The 24,379-nt window shown below is 34.8% G+C and overlaps 1 protein-coding gene across 7 annotated transcripts in view; it reads right to left on the minus strand.

Annotated features, from left to right (window-relative positions):
- DGLUCY (D-glutamate cyclase) overlaps window positions 1–24,379 on the minus strand; it is a 171,042-nt gene that overhangs the window by 23,797 nt on the left and 122,866 nt on the right. For all 7 annotated transcript variants that reach the window (XM_023501480.2, XM_031952349.1, XM_012547327.3 and 4 more), the window contains 3 exons: window positions 19,025–19,285; window positions 10,616–10,715; window positions 4,589–4,737 (listed from right to left, as the gene is read on the minus strand). In XM_023501480.2, the coding sequence (XP_023357248.2) occupies window positions 4,589–4,737; window positions 10,616–10,715; window positions 19,025–19,285 (510 nt within the window). The remainder of the gene's footprint in view (window positions 1–4,588; window positions 4,738–10,615; window positions 10,716–19,024; window positions 19,286–24,379) is intronic.

Consider the following 24,379-nt stretch of genomic DNA (forward strand, 5'->3'; position numbering starts at 1 on the left):
CATTAAGCCACTTTATTAATTTTACTAATTTACTACTAGATAGGCAATTGTGGAAGCTGTCAATATTTCCCCCAATACTATATAGTCACACTAAAATGACCAATGCTATATTATTAGTATGACCAAGAATGATCAAGCAGTTGGAACCTCTTTTATCTAGTTTACTGCAGGATCACAGTGCTAGGTCCTTGAAAAGACAATAATGACCATTTGGTATAACCCTTACTTTACAGGAGAACCAGAAAGATGTACTTTCACTGGTATAATTCCCTATACCAATGAAACTGATTCAGTCCCTATTACCATCCTATATATAAATCTCTAAAGTCACAAGGTTACAAAATCACAGAGATGCTTAATGGCCTGTATAACATCACAAAACAACTTAGTGGCAAAGTCAAGACTAGAGGCCAGGTCTTTCCACCACAAATCCAATGTTCTTGTCATCTGTATGTGCTCATGGATCTTTCATCTCTCCTTATTAGATTGTAAGCTCATTGAGGGTAGAGATTGTGTTTCATCTTTGAACCTTCCCCAATGCCAGGTTCAGTATTCTGTGCACAGTAAGTGCTTAATACATGTTCATTTAATTAGACACAGTATGATGATAGGATAACGTACATTGTTCTTAATAGCAGATCTATGAATATGGCTACTATTCTTTCTCATCCATTTTTTCTTTTCCTATATGACCCTCGTCCTTGTTTCCACCTAAATTCTACACAGAGAATCTATAATTCTATGATCCTCCATGATTAGCATAGTACAGTGGAACAAATACTGATTTCAAATCAGAGGACCTATGTTCAAATTCCTTAGCCACTTATTAGCTTTGTGCCCTTGGGCCACACAACTTCTATGGAATTCAGTTTCCTTTTCTGTAAAATGAAGAGGTCAAACTAGATGTCTTCCTTCCAGTTCTATATCTATGAGCCTCTTAATATCATATGGAGACCAAAGGAATACTTAGGGTAATATAATGTCTGAGTGCCTGAATACTTTTCTAGTCATACATTTCCTAAATGATAGGTTTTGTACCTTGTGTATAATTCCTTGTGTATAATTCTTCTTTAATAATCTAGAATAAACTAAACCAGTCATGGAGCTTTGAATTAGTTTACCATTTGGGAAAAAATCAATAAATAGTTTAGAGAGAAACAGTAGAAATGGAAGAAAAGGAGGAGAGGAGAGGAGAAAAAAGAGAGGAAAGCAGAGGAGTAAGGAGGGGATGGGAGAGGAGAGAGAAGAGAAGAGAAGGAAGAAGGGGGCAGAGAAGAGGAGGGAAAGGAGAGGAGTGAGGAAAGAGTACGAAAAAAGCTGAAGAGAAGGGAGAAGAGAGCAGAGAAGCGAAGGGAAAATTTGAGGAGAGGAGGGAAGGGAAGAGAAGAATGGGACAGAGAGAAAAAGAGAATGAAGAAGAGAGAATTAAGAGAACGGAGAGAACAAATGGAGACAGAGAATAGCAGTAGTAGTAATAATGTAGTAAAGTAGTAGTAATAGTAGTAGCAACAGCAGTAGTAGATATAGTAGTCATAGTAGAGAAATTCTAATAGTGATAGTAATAATATATTAGTAATATCTATTACTGCTATTGCAGTATTAATTAGTAGTATTAGTATTAGTAGTAGTAGTAGCAACAGATGTAGTAGATGTGTAGTAGAGAAATTCTAATAGTAATAGTAGTAATATAGTAGTAGAGAAATTGTAGTAATAGTAGTAGTAGCAAGAGCAGTAATAAATATAGTAGTAGTAGTAGTAGTAGCAATAGCAGCAGCAGCAGCAGTAATAGTAGTAGTAGAGAAATTCCAATAATGATAGTAGTAGTATAGTAATAGAGACGTTGTAGTAATAGTAATAGTAGTAGAGAATTTATAGTAGTATCAATAATATGGTAGTACTAATAGTGGTGGTGTAGTAGTAGTAGTAGAGAAATTGTTATAGTAGTAACTACTATAGAGTAGTAGTGTTATAGTAGTAGAAGCATAGTAGAAGTGGGAGAAATAGTGTAGCAGTAGATGAGGAGGAGAAGTTGTAGTAGTAGCTCTAGTCCTAGTCATAGTGGAAGCAATCCTCTAAACCAGGAAGTTCTGAATTTAAGTCTTGCTTCTGAGTCATTGACTAATTGTAGGTAAGGTAATTATACCTTATACTTTTCAGTGCTCTAAAGCAATTCTTCAACATTGTGTAAATTACAGAGAAGGTGCCAACCAGCATTGGAGCATGAGAAAACAACAAACATGAGGAATTCAGGGAAACATGGCCATACTTTTATGAGATAATTGATATAAAGTAGAGAAAGCATTAGAAGGAAAAGTATATGCTACTACAATTTAAAGAAAATGATACAAAAAGTCACAAGAATTCAGATGAAATGCAATAATCAATGTTGGTTCCAGTATGCAGATTATGAGACCAATTTCTCATCTCTCATTAGAAAGATGGGTAAATTCAAGTGCAGAATGCCATATACTGTTGATTGTATAGATAGGTGGTACAATAAAGTGTTAAAGTTACAGTTAGGAAAACCTGATTTCAAATTCTGTCTCATATACTAACTAGTTGTGTTAAAGTAAATCATTTAGCATCTATCAGCCTTAGTTTCTTCACCTATAAAATGGGGATGATAATATCTAATTCTCAGGGTTTTGTAAAGATCAAATGAGCTAAAAAAATGAAAAAGGCTTTATATATCTTAAAGCTAGTTATTGTTATTATTTTTACTATTTAACTATTTTCTGTGTTACAAAGGAAAAATACACAAAATAGGCATATCAGAAATTACAATGGCATAAAAACACTAAAAGATATCAGTAAAATTTTTGAGTTTTTAAAAATATGCCCTAGTCTAATTATCCCTATCTTGCCTTTGGGTGAGCAGTGTTTTGATTCTGTGGAGACTAGTATTTATTTCATGTTTTATAATCATATAATATCATTAGAAGAATATTGGTATTTGAAAGATGAGGTTTTATTGCATGATTTTGTATATACTTTGTACTTATTTATTTATCTAAATGCTGTACACATTAGGATGGCAACATCTTGCAATCAGGGAATATTTATTTTTTTGCTTATTTGTTTATATTCCCTTGAACAAAATAGCTCATTAAATGTTTGATGAATTGAGGTGAGGAGAGAAGCTTGCAGCCATCAAAGCACCAAATAATTCTCCAAATACAATCCAGTCTTCTCTTCTTTCTCCTATTTAATTTGGCTCATTGTTCACCTGTAGGATCTGTCCAGAGTACTCATGGAGTGGCAGTATTAGGTGTCAGTTTATCCTATATCATAGCCTGAACAAGAGGTATCCATCATCTACTTGGTTTTCCTTTATGCTTAGTTAGATTAAACTCTTTTGAATGCTTGTGGATATCATTTAGAAAGATGGTTTTGTTGGAAGCACATATTCAATTTGGAAGCACATGTAAGCACATTGGAACAATACAGAGATTACCATGATCCCACATTCCTGAGATGTTCCTTTTAAAAACAAACAAAACATGGTATATAAACTTAACAATATTATGGTGCTGTGTTAAATGACAAATATTATGAATACAGAAAAGCAAGAAAAAGGTAAAATAAACAGTCAAGAATATAATATACACAAAGATTACAATAATATAAATTGAAAGAAAAAATACACACAAAAATCTCAAGTGAATGTAGTAAAATTACAAAGAATAAGTATGACCTGAAAGAAGAGATAGAAGACATTCCTATTCACCCACTGCAGAGATGGGAGGAATATGAGTGTTGTACATTGTTCATATTTTCAGACTTCAATATATTGTCCTATTTTGTTGATTTTTCCCACTCTGAGGTAGTTATTTTCCTGACTTCGGTTCTAATCTGGGCTCTGACACTAAATATCTGTGTAATCTCAGGAAATCACTTTTCATCTCAGAGTATATTTCCTTATGTGCACAATAAGAATTACACCTGCCCTACCTATCTCACATGTTATATAAAGATAAAATGTGATATATATTATAGGAATTCTTAACCTGGGATCTATTAACTTAGCTTTAAATATATATATATATATGTATATACATATATAACTATTTAAATATAGTTGATTTCTTTGAATAATCCTCCATATTTTGTTATATGCATTTAGGAAAAAAAACTATTCTGAGAAAGGGACCATGACACAAAAAAGATTAAGAACTCTGATATATAGGCTGACACTTTGTAAACAATAAATCTTTAGAGAAGTAATCTATTACTAAAATCCAAATTTTGATTTGGGGCAACTAATTGGTATAGTGGATAAGCACTAGGCCTGTGGTCAGGAAGTTTTGAGTCTAATTCTGGCTTCAGGTACTAACTTAGCTGTATAATCCTGGGTAAATCACTTAACACCTTTTTACCTTAGCTGCTCATCCTTAACATGGAGACACATAAGAACAGGAAATAGCAAATCACTCTGTTATCTTTCCCAAGAAAATCTCATCGATAAAGTCCATGGGTCATAATGGGTCAGATACCACAGAACAGCAACAAATTTTGGTTGAGCACATAATCGGCAATCTTCCATGCTGAGACCCTGTCCTCCTAATCCTAGTTTTTCACGCTTTCTTACCAGTTGATGAGATTCCAGGGATCTTCTGTGCAGCAAGGAAGAGATCATCAATGGGATCAACTAGATGCTTAATATTAATTTTTCGAGCATTGTAGTAATTGCCATCAGCTGCCCTCCCTGAGCGCTCTATAGCCACCAAGTGATCAAATCTGGAGAAAGAAAAGAAAAGAAGCAGATTATGGGCAATATCCTTCAGGAAACAAGTTGCTAGTATAAATACATAGGGATAGAGAATGGTGCTATGATTTCATTAAGTATTAGGAACCAATGAATAAGGAAACTCTTTGGAACAATGTAGGTCAGCACTTTCTGTGTAATTTATAACCTTAGAGAATTGTGTGGGGCATTGATTTGTCTAAGGTCATATAACCAGCATGTGTGAGATTGGACATGAACCGTCTTTCTAATTCCAATCCATCAAACCTGCTGTCTTTCTACTCTAGCACACTGACATACACATGCACAGGTATATGTCATGTATGTAAATAAATGTAAATATGTATGTGTTTATATATGTATGTATGAAGTTGTTTTTAAATACAAATCATTTCGAATTATAGAATATTGACAATAATGATGGCAAAAACAAGAATAATAATAGCCAACATTTATATAGTACTTACTATGTGCCAGGCATTGTGCTAAACTCTTTACAATTATCATCTCATTTGAACTTCATGACAACCTTGAGGGGTAGGTGCTATTATTAAACCCATTTTTTAGATAAGGAAATAAGGTTCATAGATGGAAGTGACTTGTTCAAAGTTATACAATGAGTGGGAGGGTGATCCCATTTAATCAATAGAAGTACATTAGAGACCCAAAATCAGTCCACAGAAGTTCTGCTTTAGTCCTGACTCTGACTGCAATTTCTCATTCATTGTGGCTTCATGCCAGGGGACGGCCACTGCCTTTTTGGGCTCATTCCTCCTTGTGCTCTCTGCCCCCAGAATTGTGCCAGATATTTACCCCTCATTGTTAATGACACAGAGACAGCTAGATAGCTCAGTGGGTAGAGCATAGGTCTGGATTCAGGAATTTAAATTCAGCCTCAGACACGTTCTAGCAGTGTAACCCCAAGCAAGACGCATAACCTCTGTTCCTCAGTTTCTGTCAAATGGGCTAGAGAAGGAAATGGCAAACTACTCCAGTATCTTTGCCAAGAAAATCCCAAACGGGGTCACAAAGAGTGGGACACAATTGAACAGTAACATTAAAAACATGTGATAGTGTAATTAAATCTCATGTGGTTCTGCACTCTTCCAATTTCAGCAATAATGACCATTTGGGGTCCTCTATTTGTGCTCTCACCTAGCTAGGATGCTGATACTCTCTAAGGTGGTATAAATCTAAGCAGTCCTATTGCCTTTTCTACTTTAGATCTGATTTAATCTTCCTTTGAAGGATACTTTTATTCATTAACCGCCCCCCACTTTATAGGACACAAGCAGACAAAACCTAAAATGATTTTTATTTCTATCATTGATTTTCAGTCATTTTTTAGTTGTTTATGATTCTTCATGACACCATTTGGGTTTTTCTTGGCAGGAGATACTGAAATGGCTTGCCTTTTTCCTTCTCCTTCATTTTACAGATTAAAAAATTAAGGCAAAACAGAGTTAAGTAACTTTCCCAGAATCACAAAATTAGTAAATATCTGGGGCCAGATTTGAATTCAGAAAATATGTCTTCCTGACTCCAGGCTCAACATTCTGCACCTGCATTCTGTACCTCTAGCTGCCTTCTTTTACTTTTATAGGACTGAACAGGACAGAGGGATTATCTGTTAAGTAGGAAAGGTGCTTATGACTTGTTGCAAAATATTAGATCCTTTCACTCTCCTTTGCCAATTCTTAATCTGGAGGATTGAAGACTTGATGGCCATAGTAGAGAGAAAAAGGAAGATGTGTTGTGAGTAGGGGCGGAATCCATGTATTTATATACATAACATGTGGCTTCAGAGTATAGGTATGGGTGAATAGAAAGCTGTAAGGCAGAAGAGATAGACAATGAATAGGATGGTGGTAGAAATTCTGGATTTAGAGTCAGTATACCTGAGTTCAGATCATGACAGATCACTTAATTTCGTTGGTTTTCAATTTTCTCAATTGTAAAATGAAAAGATTGATTCAGACCACATCTGAGGCCTCCCATCTCTAGATTTATAACCTGTGATCTCATCATGAATTGCCTTCTCAGCTCTGCTACTTATTATGAGATTCGGAAAATCTCCTAAACTATTGGCCTCAGTGATCCTATCTATAAAATGGCAGGTAGATGAGATTGCTTAAAAGATCCCTTCCTGCTCCAAATCTAGAATCCCATGGTTCTAACATCCCTATGGCTTGTGCCAATAAGAAGCAAGCTGAAGAAAACTTGAAAAGCTCTGAAGTAGAATATGAGATGGCTCAGATAAAAAAGACCAGGCCAAAACCCTTTTTAAAAAATAATTTTATTTGTTATCTCCTATGAAACTTAATTTTTACAAAATTAAATAAAACAAAGAATAGAAGCCATCTTTAAAGACTTTGACTCAAAATGTTTCCACCTGTCCAGTTCTGTTGCAATAAGTGTCAAGGGGAAGATCCATGTTCTTTTGATGAGCTGGAATTTTATAGCACCAAATATTGCTTGAAATGAGTATTCAAGGGCTCAGGAGACTTTATATTATGCAGGGATGTTTAATATAAAGGTAACAAGTACTTCCATTTATGTTTTGTTAAACTGAGTAGAAGCAAGTGGCAGTTTTCACCTGGCTTTTTGTTTCCCCCTGGGTCTTATTGTGTTTAAAATGAGAAATGAATTTAAAATAAGAATCCCCATTCAGATCAATAAGTCCTTCCCTTCCTGAAGGAATACACAGTACTGTTCCCTGTGTCTGAACCTTCCCACAGAAGAAGAATTAAATTACATACTGTGCAGAGGTGTATTGATTTTTCAGGCCAGAAGGGTACACTTAGCTATGGAAAGAAGCAATTAACTAATTGGTACCTTCTGGTCTGGAAAAATTAATGCATTTTCCCAAAGAAAGCAATTCACTCTTTTGCCATTACAGAGTGTGACCTGCTACCCTTTCCTTACCAAATACAGAAACGCCTTTTTTCTGGTTTTGTTGGGGAATAAAGAATTTTCCAATAACTGAACTATGCAGCTGAAAATTTTTTCTAAAATGTACTATATACTTATCTTTCATATTAAACAGAAGTTATAGATCATAGTGTAACCTTCTAATCATTCTGGGTCATTTGTAAGAAACACACAGAATTAGGCTCTTCTCAATAATGCTCTTTAGGGTACTGAATTACATAAGGCTGTTTGCCTTACACTGAAAGGCCCCTGACTTGCTGTGATTTTTATATTTCTGTTGTTTCCTTCCTTTTAGTCAGATTGTCAGCTATCACTTTTCCCTACAATTCTCATTCTTGCTTTTAATGGTATTCGCTCTCCCACTTCCACCAAGAATTCACTCATCTTATGTGGGACTAAGGAACCAAATAATCAGTCATATTAAGAATACATACGTATACACACAAACACCCACTCATACACCTCAATGCATGATACAAATGTACACATACATATATGTATATGGCTAAAATACATATATACACATGTGTGGTGTGTATGTTTGAGTGTGTAAACAATTAATGGAAGGATGGGCATATTAATGGACAGGTGGGCTAAGTTTTCAGCTCCTCCTGCTGAGAACAGGGCTTGATCATGTGATTCAGCTGCCTCCAGCACTCTGGACAGAGGAATCTATCTCTACACAGACTGGATGGTTTTCACCTTCATGAGCACTCTAATGGAGTGCTAGATGTGTTGCTTTGGGGCTGGAATTCACCTAGATTAGATTCTGCTCACATTCTAAACCAAAATAAGTTCTTCTATAAGGGTGCTAGTATGCACTAGTAGAATGCTTTTTCCTCATGTGGGAATTCTTGATACTAATAAATTCACAGATCCAGTCTATCTCCCTATTCCCCCTACTCTGTAGTCTCTATTCCTAAAGAATGAGGTTGCCATTAGTCTGCCAGATCAAAAAATAGAAGACCTAGCTTTGTTCCTTACCGATAAGATTGAAGATGACTTTAATGAGCCTCCCCATCTTCCCTTCTGACAACTCAAAATCTTATCATGTTTTCACATATCTTGCCTATTCAATCAAAAAGTGTTTCCTTATAAATCACCTACTATGTGCTAGGCACTAGAAATATAAAGAAGGAAATGCTCTCTTCTTAAAAGAAACATTCAAATAGAGAAAAAAGGACATTTGTAAGTATATGCAAAATAAATATAAATAGTCTAAATACTAATGAAAATAAATACAAGGTGGTTTTGAAGAGGGGACACTAGTATTTGGGGAGATCAGAAAAGACTTTCATACAGAAGATGGTATTTGATCTACATCTGAAATAGACTCTGAGATAAAGCTAAGGAAGTATATTTAATCATCTTTCTTTCTTTATACAGTGGTTCCTTTCCTGATGCCCATAAATATACTCAGATCTCCACATCCCAATCTTTAGTTAATCCTGCTGTCTCTTTAAGCTAGCTACAACGCTCCTTCCTGACAGCAATCTTTTCTCATTCTCCTCCAATCCATACTTTTCTGAATCTTCCTCCAGAATATTTCTCTCTCTCTCTTTCTCTCTCTCTCTCTCTGTCTCTGTCTCTGTCTCTGTCTCTCTGTCTGTCTCTGTCTGTCTCTTTCAGAGAGGAAAAGAGAGAGAGAGGGGAAAGGAGGGAGGAAGAGAAGGAAGGAAGATAACAGGAAATAAAGAGAAATAGTATGCTTTGATTTGTATTCAGATAATATCAGTTCTTTCTCTGGAGATTGATAGCATTTTTCATCATGGGTCCTTTGGGATTGCTTTGGATCATTGTATTGCTGAGAAGTCAGTCATAGTTGTGCATCATATAATATTGCTATTACTGTCTATAATGTTCTCCTGGTTTGGCTCACTTCACTTTGTATCAGTTCATGTAAGTCTTTCCAAGTTTTTTGGAAACTACTCTGTTCATCATTTATGTATATTATTACTTATTTCTTGTTATATTACATGACAATCATATGCCACAACTTGTTCAGCCAATTTCTAATTTTTTGCCACAAAGAGAGCTGCTATAAATATTTTGCATAAATAGACATAGTAGTTATGAGTGGTACTATGCATAGTTTTATAGAACTTTGGACATTGTTCCAAACTGCTCTCCAGAATGGTTGGATCAGTTTACAACTCTATCAACAGTGTATTAGTGTTCCAGTTTTCCCACATTCTGACATATTAGCCAGTCTTTTGGGTATGAGCTGGTACTTCAGAGTTGTTTTAATTTGCATTTCCCAAATCAATAGTAACTTGGAGTATTTTATTCATATGACTATGGATAGCTCTGATTTCTTTGTCTGAAAACTTCCTATTCACATCCTTTAACTTTATCAGTTGGGGAATGATTTTTATTCTTATAAGTTCTTATAAGGTGTTCTATATATTTGAAAAATAAGGCCTTTATTAGACATACTTGGCATAAATTTTTCCCCCACTTTTTCACTTTTCTTCTAATTTTGGTTACATTGGTTTTATATGTGCATAAACTTTTAAAATTTTACATAATTAGAATTATTAATTTTACATTTCCTAATGCTCTCTATATCTTTTTAGTCCTAAATTCTTCCCTTATCTATAGACCTGTGGGATAAACTATTCCACGCTCTCCTAATTTGATTATGGTACTACCTTTATGTGTATATCATGTATGCATTTTGACCTTATCTTGGTATTTGATGTGAGATGTTGTATATCTATTTCCTGTTATACTGTTTTCTAATTTTCCCAGAAGTTTGTCAAATAATGAATTTTTGTTTTAAAAGCTTGTATCTTTGGGTTTATAACATAATATATTTTAACAAATATTCAAGTGAATATTTTAATGAATGAATGAGCAGGTAGGATATTATTTCACCTTGGGGGGAAATAGACATAGAACTCTGAACTTTTCAACATGATACTGTAGGACAAGACATACCTTGGTGACTTGGGATCCCCATCCTTACACAAGAACATGAGAGCTGATCCTGCTTCCCCACCTTGGTAATTTAACAGAGGTACTGTTGTCTTCAGAACACCTAAAAAAAAAAAAAAACAGATGGGACTATCTTCCAGAATTGCATCTGGGAAGAAAAGAATCATTTTTATAACACATACTATGTGCCAGGCATTGTGCTAAGTGCTTTTAGAAATATCATTTCATTCCCATAACATCCATGTGAGATAGGTGTTATTATGATCTTCATTTTACAGTTGAAGAAACTGAGATAAACAGAGATTAAGTGGCTTGCCCAAGTTCACACAGCTAATAGGTGACCCATGCTGAGTTCGAACTCAGGTTTTCCTAACTCCAGGGCTAGTGCTCTATCCACTGTGTCTCGAACTACAACCTTGGAAATCACCATCATAATCATCATCAATATACACATGTAGCAGCTTAGAAGTAAGACTCAAGACTAGGTGAACTAATATGTAAGTAGGCTATATTGGAAAAGAAAATTGATTTCTTTACTCTATGATAGGAAGGCTAGTTGGGAGATTCACTTTCACTGATTATGACAAATGTTTTAGGCATCTCAGCCATGCTAATGCCATTTCTTCTGCTTACAACCCCTTCTTCTCATCTTTGACTATGAAAATCTTTTCTGTTCAAGATCCAGTTTGCCACTCTTCCATGAGGCTTTTCTGACCTTTTGGTCCCACTTCAAAACCCCCAATTGGAACTAACCTTTCCTTCTTTATCCCATTTGCTTATGTCACTTTTTCTCATTCTGTATTTTACTGGAAATTACATTCAAACTTAGTCTTATTGGGATATGTCAAATTTAATATACCAAAGGGGCAACCATATCATGAGGCAGGTAATTTTAATTGGAGATGTGATACTGGAAGATTTGAGAGTTCAAATATAGCGATATTTGTGAATTTATCTTATGTTTTCTATTACAATGTAAACTCCTGATAGTAGGGACTGTGTCTTATTCACTTTTTGTCCCAGGAGATCAGTATAATGTCAATAAATGTTTGTTGTATTAAATTGTGGAGATGATATATTTTCCTATATTTTTCCGTATCTTTTCTGTTAAATTGATTTGAGGAGACAGAATATATTATCTCTATGTCTTCAGCAATTTGGAAAGTTTACATTTTTACAAAGCTTACATTTTACAATGAAGCTTACAAAAGTCTCAAGATGACCCTATCCACAAAGTTATGTCAAATCAAGTCAAGTAAATCAACAAGGATTTATTAATACTTTGTAGAGATTATAAATTGTAGTCCTCAGTTTCAAAGAGAGATGTTTTTAGTGGTATGGCTCAAAATAAGATTGACCTTTGTGCTATATTGCTGTTGGATTTTTTTTTAAAAGATCTTTTTAAAAATCTAATGTTGTTTCAAGAAAATTTAATTCAAAAACATTTATTGAGTATTGATTGGATTGTAAAGTTGTAGCAAATACTGGATGATACAAAATTTAGCTAAGACATTGTCTCTTCTTTCATGGAGTTAACAGACTCTAAGAATATATAATATGTATGCAAATGACCAGCAAAATGGTAAGTGAATTGAGGAAGTCCTAGCAGTGTCAGAGGTCAGAGGAAGAATAGTCATCTCTATCTAGGGAAATTAAGAAAGCCTTCAGTTAAAAGGATGGATAGGAATGATCCACTACCTTGTGGATCCCACAGAAATTAATAATCATGCTTTTATTTAGCTGAAAGGTTTGATTTTTGAAACCTGAATCTCAAACCTTTTCCGGTTACTTTCAGAAGTCATTCTTTGCATAGGTAATAATCTGAATGAAAGCAAAAGTAATAATTAGAGACCCCTTTGTGGCTCAGTGGATAGAGGACTGGAATTAGAGTCAGGAAGATCTGAATTCAAATTCTGCCTCACTGACTAGCTGTTTGTGATCATGGGTCAAGTCTCTTAATCTCTGTTTGCTTCAGTTTCCTCAATTGTAAAATGATAATAATAATAACAATACTTTCATCACAAGGTAGTTGTGAGAATAAAAGTATTTACTATCTGTAAAGCATTTGACAAACATTAAAGCTTTATATTAATTATTAAATACACTATTATTTATAGGAGATGATGAAACTAATCCATTTAGACTGGAAGAATTGGTCCAGAATATTCATATAGGGTGAAGTTGGAGACCAGGATGACCCCAGAATATAGAAAGTCCAGAATGACAGCATAACAGAATGGATTTCATTTGGTAGGCAAAGAAGGAAAAATCAACTGATTTCCTAAAGACAAAAATGATGGCCTGATCAATGTTTAGGAGAAACCCTTCTAACTGCTTTGGTGGACTCACAGGAGGGAAAGAACCATTGGTCCTGTGCTTTGAGTTGGCCCTTTACATAAAGCTTTGGAAAATCAATCACTTACTTACTATGTACTTACTATGTCCCAGACACTGAGCTAATTGCTCAAGATCCATAGAAAAGCAGTCAATAGTTAAGACTATGGGTGGAGCTAAAAAAAGCAGGGGGGAGAATTGGGTTCAGCCTTTTATAGGAAGTGATTTAGGATAAAGCTGGGGCACACATTTAGAAAGAAGTAATGGGGAGAGAGGAGGTTCTTAGGATGCATTTGTATCTTCCCTTTTATCTATCCACTGGATGGAAATGAAAAATGAGGACTGGATGTGACCTTTGGAGATCCAAATCCAAATCCAGTGCACTTACAAGTGTAAGTAACTGTGAGCAGACAAACTGCAACAAGGGGCTGAATATGAAGAACTAATCCTCAGAAAATGAAGCTCAGGACTCAGTGGATGATTCTAAAGGCCTTTCTACAGCAGCAGCAGGAGTAGGAGGTTTAAAATCTTACAATATGAACTGTGTCTCTTAAGCTTCTGGTTAGTGAAGCCCACATCACTGATGCCTTCACTATTTTACGAAAGTTAAGAATTCATGTGACTTGGAAAGGCTTAAGAACTCTGATCAATGCAATTATCAATCACAATTCCAGAAGACTGATGATTAAGTATGCTACTCAACTCCTGACAGAAAGGTCAGGGACTAAAAGTTCAGAATGAGGCATATATTTCTGGACATAACCAATGTGGACATTTGTTCTTCATGACTATGCATATTTGTTATAAGGGTTTTGTTTTTGTTCTTTAAATTCTGGGGAAAAGGCAAGATTTTCAAACTACATTACAAAACAGTAATTATCAAAACAATCTGCACTAAGTAGCAACTCAGTGGAATAGATTAGTAGTAAACTACTACTAGTCCTAAATTATTCTTAGTAGTAAAAAGGCAGTTTAAAAAAGAGTAGTAAACAATCATGATAATCTAATTTTTAATAAACCCAAGATAAAACTCACCAAAAATTACTGAGAAAACTAGAAAATAGTTTGGTAGAAACTCTCCATAGATCAACATTTCACACCATATACTAAAAATAATATCAAAATGGGTAAAATATTTAGACATAAAGGGTGATATCATAAGCAACTTAGATGGAAAAGGAAGAGGAAAAAAGAATCTATGTAATAATAATCTCCATGGCCTGATTTTTTTCTTCCTTTATCTCTCTTGAATTAAAAACCTTATCAAAACAGGAAATATACTGAATCCACTTCAACCCCAAAATTCAGAATTTGTGACTAAATCTATAGAGGGAAATTTCCTTTATTTATCATAGAGAAACTCAACAGTGAGATATGCCTTTGATCAGATTAGTTTTCTGAGATGATAGGACTTCCCCAAAAGGATGAGTACCAACATTAATATTTTTATCATTCATTTTGGCAAATAATTAAAAACTAACTGAAACCTGTATACTTTTAAAAATTGTTCTTGAATTTCTTTGTCTTTGGGAAATTTATTCATCTTGTGTTTCATTATTACTAAATAGATGTGTTAGAAATTGCTTGGGTCAGAGGGCTTTTCTGATAAGCAAAAATAGTTCTGTTTAATGCAATTTCTGTCAAGGCAAGAATGTTTGTATATTAATAAGTTATGTCCCTAGCAGATTTTAGTTAAAAGGTAACTAGGTAACCTAGTGAATAGGGTGATAGACTTTGACTCACAAAGATCTGAGTTTCATTCCTGCTTCCAAAGTATTGATTAGTTGTGTGAACAAATAACAACCTCCTTCAGCCTCTGTTTCCTCATCCCTAAAATAAATTTAATATAGCTCTTACAAGGTTGTTATTACAAGGATAAAATGAGATAAGATATGAAAAAATAATTTGCAAACTTGAAAGCATTAGAAACAATACTTATTAAAACATAGAATGTAGATTGTTTTTCCTCCCAAGTAGAGGGACTTGCCTAGAGACTTAGAAGGTCTGAGAATGCTTGGGCATGGGAAAAGCTGTAGGAATCCAGGCATGAGATAGTTGATTAAATACCTTTAGTCTTTTCCTGGTTAAGTGTAAAGAACTATGTACAGGTAAGCCATGATTATATAATCAATTTCATCATGCATACTTTGGTGTTTAAAGTCCTAAAACACAACAATGAAGCAAGGCCAGCAGAATATCCCAAGGGTGTGGACGCCACAAGCCATAAGAGTCAGTTACGTAAATCCACTTGTATCACACTTTGAGACTCATCAGATGAGTGTTGCTACCCACAAAAAGGGCAATGCTGGGAAACAGAGGTAGCTAGCTAGCTCTCTTAAGAACGTAGGGAACATAGTGTTACCTCTGAGTACCCTCTGGGTCGGGCTGGAGAACCAGCACTTGGCCCATGAGACGGAAAACAGTCAGGCACTTGGCCAGTAGCACTCCCTGATAATTAAATAAAGGAGATTAGCCTGACAGCAGAGTAAAGGATGGTTTGGAGGAGGGAGAAAAGAGGAAAGAGAAAAGCCATTAGGAAATTATTGCAATCACAAGAGGGTAGTAATAAAGACCTATATTAGGATAGGGTCGGGGGAGCAGAGGGGAAGAAGAGATCCCAGAGATATTATAAAGTTGATATGACTTGGTAACTGGTTTGACATGATAAGAGAGAAAAGGAAGCATCAAAAACATGAAAATTTTGAAGACTGGGTGAATGGTAGTGATAATAACTGGAATGATGGCACCAAGAGAAGTAAGTTGAGAAGTCAAGATAGTAACTTTGGTTTGGACTAAAACTGCGGGTTTTAAGTGGGGCATTCAGCTGTAGACATTCTATAGGCAATTGAAGATATGGGAACAGAACTCTGGAGATGGAAACACTGGACATATAGATGATAATAATAACAAGAATAATACTGATATCTAGCATTTATATAGTGTTTTAAGTTTTCCAAAGTCATTTACAAACATTATCTCATTTTATGTCACAATAATCCAAGGAGATGGGGAGTATTATTATCCTTATTTTATAGATGAGTAAATTGAAATAAACATTAAGTGACTTGCCCAAACTTGTTCATGAAGTTAGTTAAGAAGTATCTGAAGTCAGTCAGGTTTTCCTGATTCCTTGTCCAGCAACCTCTCTCCCTCTGTTCCTCCCCTTTCTCCTCTTTTACTATATATATGCACATATACATACATACATATATGTGAGCATGTATTTATGCATATATATGACTTATCTACATGTAAGTCATTATTGAAACCATAAAGATTACCAAGAACAAAGAATAAAAAGAGAAAATTTGAAAGATATAACTTTAGGAAATACTCATCTTAAAGAGAATGGGAAGAAAACAAGAGTCACAAAGAAAAGTTGATTAGAGCAATAGTTAGAGAATCAGGAATATGTTATTTCGGAAGTCAAGGGAGAAAATCCCCATTAATTTTCTTCCATTAAGAGAAAGTGGCCCCGCCCACCTCTCAGATTACCTAAAATGATAGGAAAAGACAATGTAAATGTTGGAGGGGATGCAGGAAAACTGGGGCATTAATGCATTGTTGGTGAAGTTGTGAACTGATCCAACCATTCTGGACAGCAATTTGACACTAAGCCCAAAGGACTATAAACCTGTGCAAACTCCTTGATTCAGAATGTCATTATTGAGTCTATATCCCAGAGAGATCATAAAAAAGGGGGAAGAACCCACATGTGTACAAATATTTGAAGCAGCTCTTTTTGTGGTGGCAAAGAATTGGAAAATGAGTAGATGCCCATCAGGTGGGCATCAAATAGTTAAGACCCCAGGAACAGATGTTTTTTGGTCAAGGGAGACCTGGGCCTGTCTGAAGACAGTTGGGGAGTTTGGTAGCAGAGGTATGGGCAGCATCTTTTACATAAGTTGGGCTGGTTTTTCTTTATGGGCCAACAAGGCCAACCTTGGGGTTTAGTTTGTTTAAGGGACCACTGGAAGGATTTCCTTATGAAGAGTTGGTATGTGGTAGTTTATTGGAATACTCACAACCTTAAAGGATGTCTTTCCAACCAATATTTCTATGGCAAAAGGCCACAGGAGACTATCATCCATTTGAATTAATAATCATATATTTTAAAACATTTTATTATAAATAAATTTACTTTACTGAATATTATGGCCTATGAGTGTTTCATGCCACTCTAATTTCATACTTATGTGAACTAGCCTGATCTAGGCTAAGCCCAGAAGAGGAAGTAAGCATTGAAAAGGGAGAAAATGAAAATAAATGTAAGAGAAGGGATATTGCAAGGTCTTCAGGAAGGCAGAAGGTGATGAATCAAAGGTGAATATAATCATAACAAGGAGAAGATCATTTCTTCTTCTGAGACAGGATGGATGGAGAGAGATGAGGATGGATAGTGATACTGAAGAATGTTGAGGGAATTCTCTTAGAATGCCTTCAATTTTTTCAATTAAGGAAGCTATACCATTAAGCTTGAGGGTGAAGGAGTGCTCCAGACAATGAGAAGAGGAATTCTGGAAAATGAGTGACAGTCAATAAGAGTAAAATTACAGAACAGCAATAAGTATCCAGATTATATAATCAACCAAAATTTATCTTGAGTGGGGATTATAATAAGTGGGTGAATACCCTCATTCTCATCCAGATGGAATTTTTGTTCAGCACTACCTCACAATCTAGATTTTCCCCAGATAATTGAAAGTTATTTATATTCAAGTCACAGTCTTTTGAAAGACATCTTTTCTTGCCAAATTTAATGAAAGCTTTCCAAAATGCACTATATCAAATCATCCATTCAAGTCACAAACTGGGCTAGATGGGGATCAGAATTTATGTACAGTGGGAGTCCACAGCTTGAGATTCAAGAGATTGAGTACAGTGAATCAAGGTGACGCTAGGAACTTGGTCAGCAAAAAATAAATTAATAATAATAATAATCAATCAAGGCAGCTGTAAGAATTGGAGTCAAAACCTTTTTTGCTTACTTCCTAAATCTACGAGCCTAATAGGAAAGTCACCATACTTCAAATATGGAAGAATCTATTAAGATCAAATGATTTCATGGAGAAGGAAACCTAGTACCAAAGTGGTACAGTGATTGGCTTTGACCTTGAGTCAGTGGTATAGCTGGCAGAAGCTGACATAAAATGGTTTGAATAGAGTGTAAGACTGCTGTCTGACACCGAACCTCTGTCTGCCTCAGTTTCTTTATCTGGAACATAAAAAGACTGGACTCAATGACCTCTCAAGTTCCTTTAAGTTGCATGTTCTGTATAACAAATCTATGTGCTGATGTTGCTTCTCTAGTGTCTCAGTGATTTTAAACCAATAACTTTGTGGGACTAAGGCCTTTTTATTATTAGAGTAAAAATATAAAAACTTCTTTGAGAGTGTAAATTGTTGGGGACAGAAAGGCTAAAGAAGCAGGTTATGGGAAAAAAAAGATTAGAATACTTATTCTCTTCCCTTGAACACCACTGGGAATCAGGAGGTAATGAGGTAGACATGGGGAGTGACCTCAAGCGGACAACATATTTACCTATTTCTAGATGCTTTAATAAACCAATAAGCATCCCCACTCCAGCTCAAGATGCCCAAAAGAGGCAGTTAGATGACTCAATGGATAGAGAGCTGGGTCTGGAGGCAGGAAAACCTGAGTTTAAATCTAGTCTAGACACTGTTAGTGTCTAGTGACCCTGGGCAGGTCACTTAACCTGTTTGCCTCAGTTTCCACATTTGTAAAATGAACTGGAGGAGGGAATGGTAAACCACTCCAATATTTTTCAGTTGTGCCAGACTCTTAGTGACTCCATGGACAGCATTGGTGGGCTACAGGCCATAAGGTCATGAAGAGTCAGACAAAACTTAATGACAGAACAACGACCCACCAAAAGGGCAGAGCTGGGAGACAGGGATTGTCTAGCAATTAGAAGCCACTTAATAAGGTTTATAGTTTTGAACAAAATTGAATTCAGAACTCTTCTACAGCCTAATGCTAATCTAGAGAGCTGAGACTATTACTAGAGAAAAAGTATGTAATTCATGGATACATGCTTCTCATTTGGCTCAACTCACCTTGATCGACGGAGTCTTCAATAATCTTTCTATGCAGGTTCATGGCTCTCTCATCAACAACAATGGCAACCTCCTTTCCTAAAGCTTGCAAAATGGCAGCCATTGCAATGGCTCCCGGAGGACCATCAGTCTCTTCAGGTGGATCGTGAGTGAAATGGGTGGGGAACCCAGTGGTGATGAGCACTGAATGAGCATGGGACAGGGACAGAGAAGCCTTCAGCAGTTCATCTTTGTTGAACAGATGCTTTATTCCTCGGTTCCCTAAAATTACAAAAGCTTTCTCTTACAAATATTTTTAAAAGATAGAAAAAAGGGTTAATTGCTTATGTGTGTTGAATATTATTTTTCTTTGCTTTAAAATTATTTTTGGCATAAATATCAAAGAAGAACAATATCAGAAGGAAAGACAATGGCGCTGATGAGTTGAAGTTATTCACAGCTGGAATCACATCCTCCTAAGACTCTTACTAAATTGCCAGGGTTGTTTAGTCTGAATTCAATCTTCTCCTAGTAAAACTTTCATCTTTATGGAAAAGGTGATGCAAATGTAAAGCAAATCTCCATGCAAAGCAAGGAATAATGACAATAACAACAATAATAATAATTGATCATTGTATGTAGCACTTTTAAGATTTATACTGTATTTTCTCATTAAAAAACAGGATATAGATAGTACTAGCTATGGTATTTCACTTTACAGATTAGGAAACTGGAGGCTTTGAGACATGGTTTATTGATTTTGGGGGTTAATTTCTGATTTTATTTGTAGAGGGAGCTCTTGCTGAGGAATTCCCTCATCCAGCATGGGTCAGCACCAGATCTACAATTCAGACTTTCAGAGAGTATCATGTTTTATAGATGAAAAAACTGAAGCTAAAAGTAAGACTCATATATAGCTAGTATGCAAATAAGCTACATCTCTTTCTATAAAACCAGACTCTATATTTGAGACCCAAATATAAACACTGAATCATTAAAGCATAGTGGATTTAGTGCTGAATTTTGAGACAAGAAGTCCTGCGTTTCAATTAGAAACTAGTTCTGTGACCCTGGACAAGTGAATTAAGCTACCAGCTTCAGAATCTGTAAAATATAGATAATATCTGTAGCACTTTTCCCACAAGGTTTCAATAGTAACACTCAAATGAGATAATATATATAAAGCCCTTTTCAAACCTTAAAGCACTATATATATATATATATATATATATATATATATATATATACACACACACACACACATACATATATATGCCAGTTACTGGTACTATTGCTATTACTTTTAATGTTCAATATCCATTTTTCTAATAACAGCTTACTTAAAATCATATGAAATTTAAAGGACTTGCTATTTTCTAGAATTAAAGAGGCCCTCCAGCAAAAAGTATCACTTTGTTTCCCAAGTTTATTTATAATCCTATTTTTCCAAAGCTTTATGTTTCAGACTGACAAGATGATACTATCCAGTCACCTGTTTTTTATCTGCAATAGGAGAGAAAAGCAAGGATGTGGTCCATACCCAAATGTTTTCTGTTTGGAAAGTATTATATAACACTTTCCTATCCAGCAGCCTTGTATGTGAGCCAATGTTAACATTAGTGGTCCTTGTCTCTTATCACACACACACATGAGGAGAAAGAATTACCAGTAGGTAATTGAGAACATTTCAACTATTTGTACAAGCCACTTTATATATGTGTATACACACAAATATACACACACATACATGACTAGCTCTAAAACTCTTTGTGAATATATAGAGGTCTCAGATCTCCAAATTGTTTTTAAGTCTAAGAGCAATGTCCTGTGATTTGGCAGGAGGCTAGTTTGTGACTGTACATCCAGCCATCACTGCTGGCACAGAAAATCCAAAGATGTTTTATTTTAAGGTAATGCAGATAACTCAACCATCTCCACCATGGTTGGACTCTGCTACCTTTATCCTTCCTTTGCATTGATGGTGGGGACTAACTAGGAAAGCACTATCCATTAGATTATAACTCTTAGCCTTGGGAAGTCCTTCATTCATGGAGAGCTCATTCTACCATAAACTTTAAACTGTAGAAGCAATGCTAGCTTTATAAGCTACTCCATCACCATCATCATAGTCCACATGTAAGAATGCTTTTTAAAGTTTGAAAAATATTTTATGTACATCATCTTATTCAAGTCTCATAACAACCCTGTGAAATAGGTGTTTTTATTATCCTCATTTTAAAAATGAGGAAACGGAGATCTGGAAAAAATCATGAATTTGCTGTAGGATTACATAACTGCTAACCCTAGTACAGAACTTGAGTCCAGGTCTTTCTGTATTCAAGCCCAGTTCTTTATTTACTATGATAAGATTTATGGTCAGCCACATTCTAATCTATGATCTATTAGTACTTCTGGGAAGTTCAGTCCTCTCTCTACTTTCAGAAAGATGGAACCATAGGAAATCATGAGCTTCACTCGTTCCTTAAATACTTGTTGACGGATGGATGGAAAGTATGTAAGGTAGCTACTGGTCAAAATTGGCCACAAAGATAAAATACAGAAGCCAGAGTAAATGAATATGATCTAGAATGAGATAAATTTTTGTTCGATCAGTCCTTTCTCTTTTATATGATTATTAGTGTGTTATAATGAAAAAAATATTCTGGAAAATAAGGCTCTTGGTTTCTAGTTTTGGCTCTATATTTTTATAGATCTTAGGATTCTATCAGGATTCTAGAGTTTGGAACTAGAAAGGACTTCAGAGATCATGTAATACCTCATTTTATAATTAATACTCAACCCCATACTTGATGTAATACATGTAAGGAGACTCAGCTCCCAGTTGACTGAGTGACCTCAGAGTCCAAGACACTGAGATTATGAAGAAAAGTTGATGGCAGACTGAAAATGGAGAAGTCCAAGAAAATCAGTTTCAAGATGTCAAAGACAGCTTTTAAATACCTGTAAGGGTGTCCAGAACCACTTACAGGTAGAGGAAGCTGTCCGCCTCCCTAATATGTCCCTTGACTTCTAGTACTTTCAACCCCAGAGACTCTCATTTTTATTCTGAGCCGACTGTACATGACTGTACATCTAGACTTAAAGATAAAAAATATAATTCTGGTCAGATATTGATATCCTTCTTGGAGATAAATCAAGGGAAGGAGTGAGTGATTAGCCACAGTCATCTTCTTCCTCCCCTCTAAGGCAGAAATCACAGTCATACTTGGGGAGGGGGGAGGCTAGAGACCAAATTAGATACATGTGATTTGACTTTCTTTATATTTAGACAACACTGGCACAAGTATATCTTACATATAAATGTGTTTTTTTTCTCTGATTTTGTAACATTTTTATTTAAATTTTGGAGTTCAAATTCTATCCCTCCCCTCACTTTCCCTGAGATGGTAAGCAATCAGATATAGGTTATACATGTGCAATTATGTAAAACATCTCCATATTAATTATTTTTTACAAGATGACTCGAAAAAAGAAAAAAATTGAAGAAAGTGAAAAATGTCATTCTTCAGTCTGTATTCAATCAATATTAGTTCTTTCTTTGGAGGCAGATGACATGTTACATCATTAGTTTCTTGGAATTGGTTGGATCATTGTGTTGCTGAGAAAAGCTAAGTCATTCACAATTCTTCATTGAACAAAATTGCTGTGTATACAATGTTCTCCTGATTCTGTTTTCCCACATGTCCTCCAAAATACATTTTCCTTTTTGTCCTATAAGCCTCTGTGATAGGTATGAGTTGTTTTAATTTACATTTCTCTGATCAATAGTAATTTAACTTTTAAATTTTTTTATGATTGTAGATAATTTTGATTTCTTTGTCTGAAAACTGCATGCTATTTTCACTTTTTTGTTTATTTGCTTTTTCTTTCTCGTAGTTTTTCCCTTTTGTTCTAATTTTTCTTTCACAAAAATAATTAATATGGAAATATGTTTAAAATTATTATACATGTACTACCTATATCAGAGAGAAGGGAGGAAATAAGGGAGGTTGAGAGAAAAAAAATTTGGAACTCAAAATCTTACAAAAATGAATGTTGAAACTTATTTTTACATGTGATTGGAAAAATTAAATACTATTGAATTAAAAAAGATTTCTAATTTTGTGTTTAATTGAGGATTTTAAATTTTCTTTTTCTAGTTTTTTTTTTAGTTTGCATTCCCAATTCATTGATTTTTTTAGTTTGCATTGCCCAATTCATTGATTTTACTTTATTGATATAAACACACACACACATATATTTTTGTGTGTGTGTATGTGTATGTGTATGTGTGTTTCCCAATTTCCTCTTTGGTTGCATCTCATAAATGTTGGTATGTTGTATCATTACTGTTATTTTCTTTTTTAATGAAATGAACAATTCTATGATTTGTTCTTTGACCCATTGAGTTTTTAGGCTTAGATTATTTAATTTCCAATTAATTTTAGTCTCTCTTTCCATTGTACATTATTGATTGAAATTTTATTGAATTAATCATTATTGTATGATCTAAAAAGAATAATTGACTATTTCTGCTATTCAGCACTTGTAAGATTTTCTGTTCTAATACAAGTCAATTTTTGTGCAGGTGCTATATACTAATATGAAAAATATTTATTTCTATTTCTATTCAATTTTCTCCAGAAATCCATTATATTTAACTTTTCTAGAATTTTATTTACTTCTTATTTCATGGTTAGATTGGTTTAAATTTGGTTAGATTTATCTAAATTGAGATATAAATTGAGGAAAATTGAGGTACTCCATTACTATAGTTTCATTATCTATTTCTTCCCATAACTCATTCAACCTCTCCTTCAAAAATTTAGATGCTATACCATTTGGCATATATATTTAGTATTGGTATGACTTCATTGTCTATGAGCAAGATAGTTTCCTTCTTCATCTTTTAAAATTAGATCTATTTTTGCTTTTGCTTTGTCTGAGATCATGATTGCTATCCCTGCTTTCTTTGCTTCAATTAAAGCATAATTAGATTTTGTGTAAATGTGTTTCTTGAGAACAACATATTGTAGGAATCTGTTTTTTAATCTATTCTGATATCTACTTGTTTTATGGGTGAGTTCATTCCATTCACATTTATATTTGTAACTATTTCCCTTCGTGCTATTTTTTTGCTTGTTTAACCGATCCTTTCTTATCCCCAACTTATGATCACTACCTTCCCCACTATATCTTTCCTTTTACCAATTCTTCCTCCTCCTTTTATTTTCCCTGTCCCTTTTTATTTCCTTATAAAAATAGATTTTTATATCCAACTGAATGAGTATATTATTCTCTCTGAGCCAATTTTGATGAGATTAAGGTTTTAAGCTTTCCCTGTTATCCCCTTCTCTTCCCTTGAATTATAATAGC

The sequence above is a fragment of the Sarcophilus harrisii genome, chromosome 2, assembly GCF_902635505.1.
Source record: "Sarcophilus harrisii chromosome 2, mSarHar1.11, whole genome shotgun sequence".
Lineage (NCBI taxonomy): Eukaryota > Metazoa > Chordata > Mammalia > Dasyuromorphia > Dasyuridae > Sarcophilus > Sarcophilus harrisii.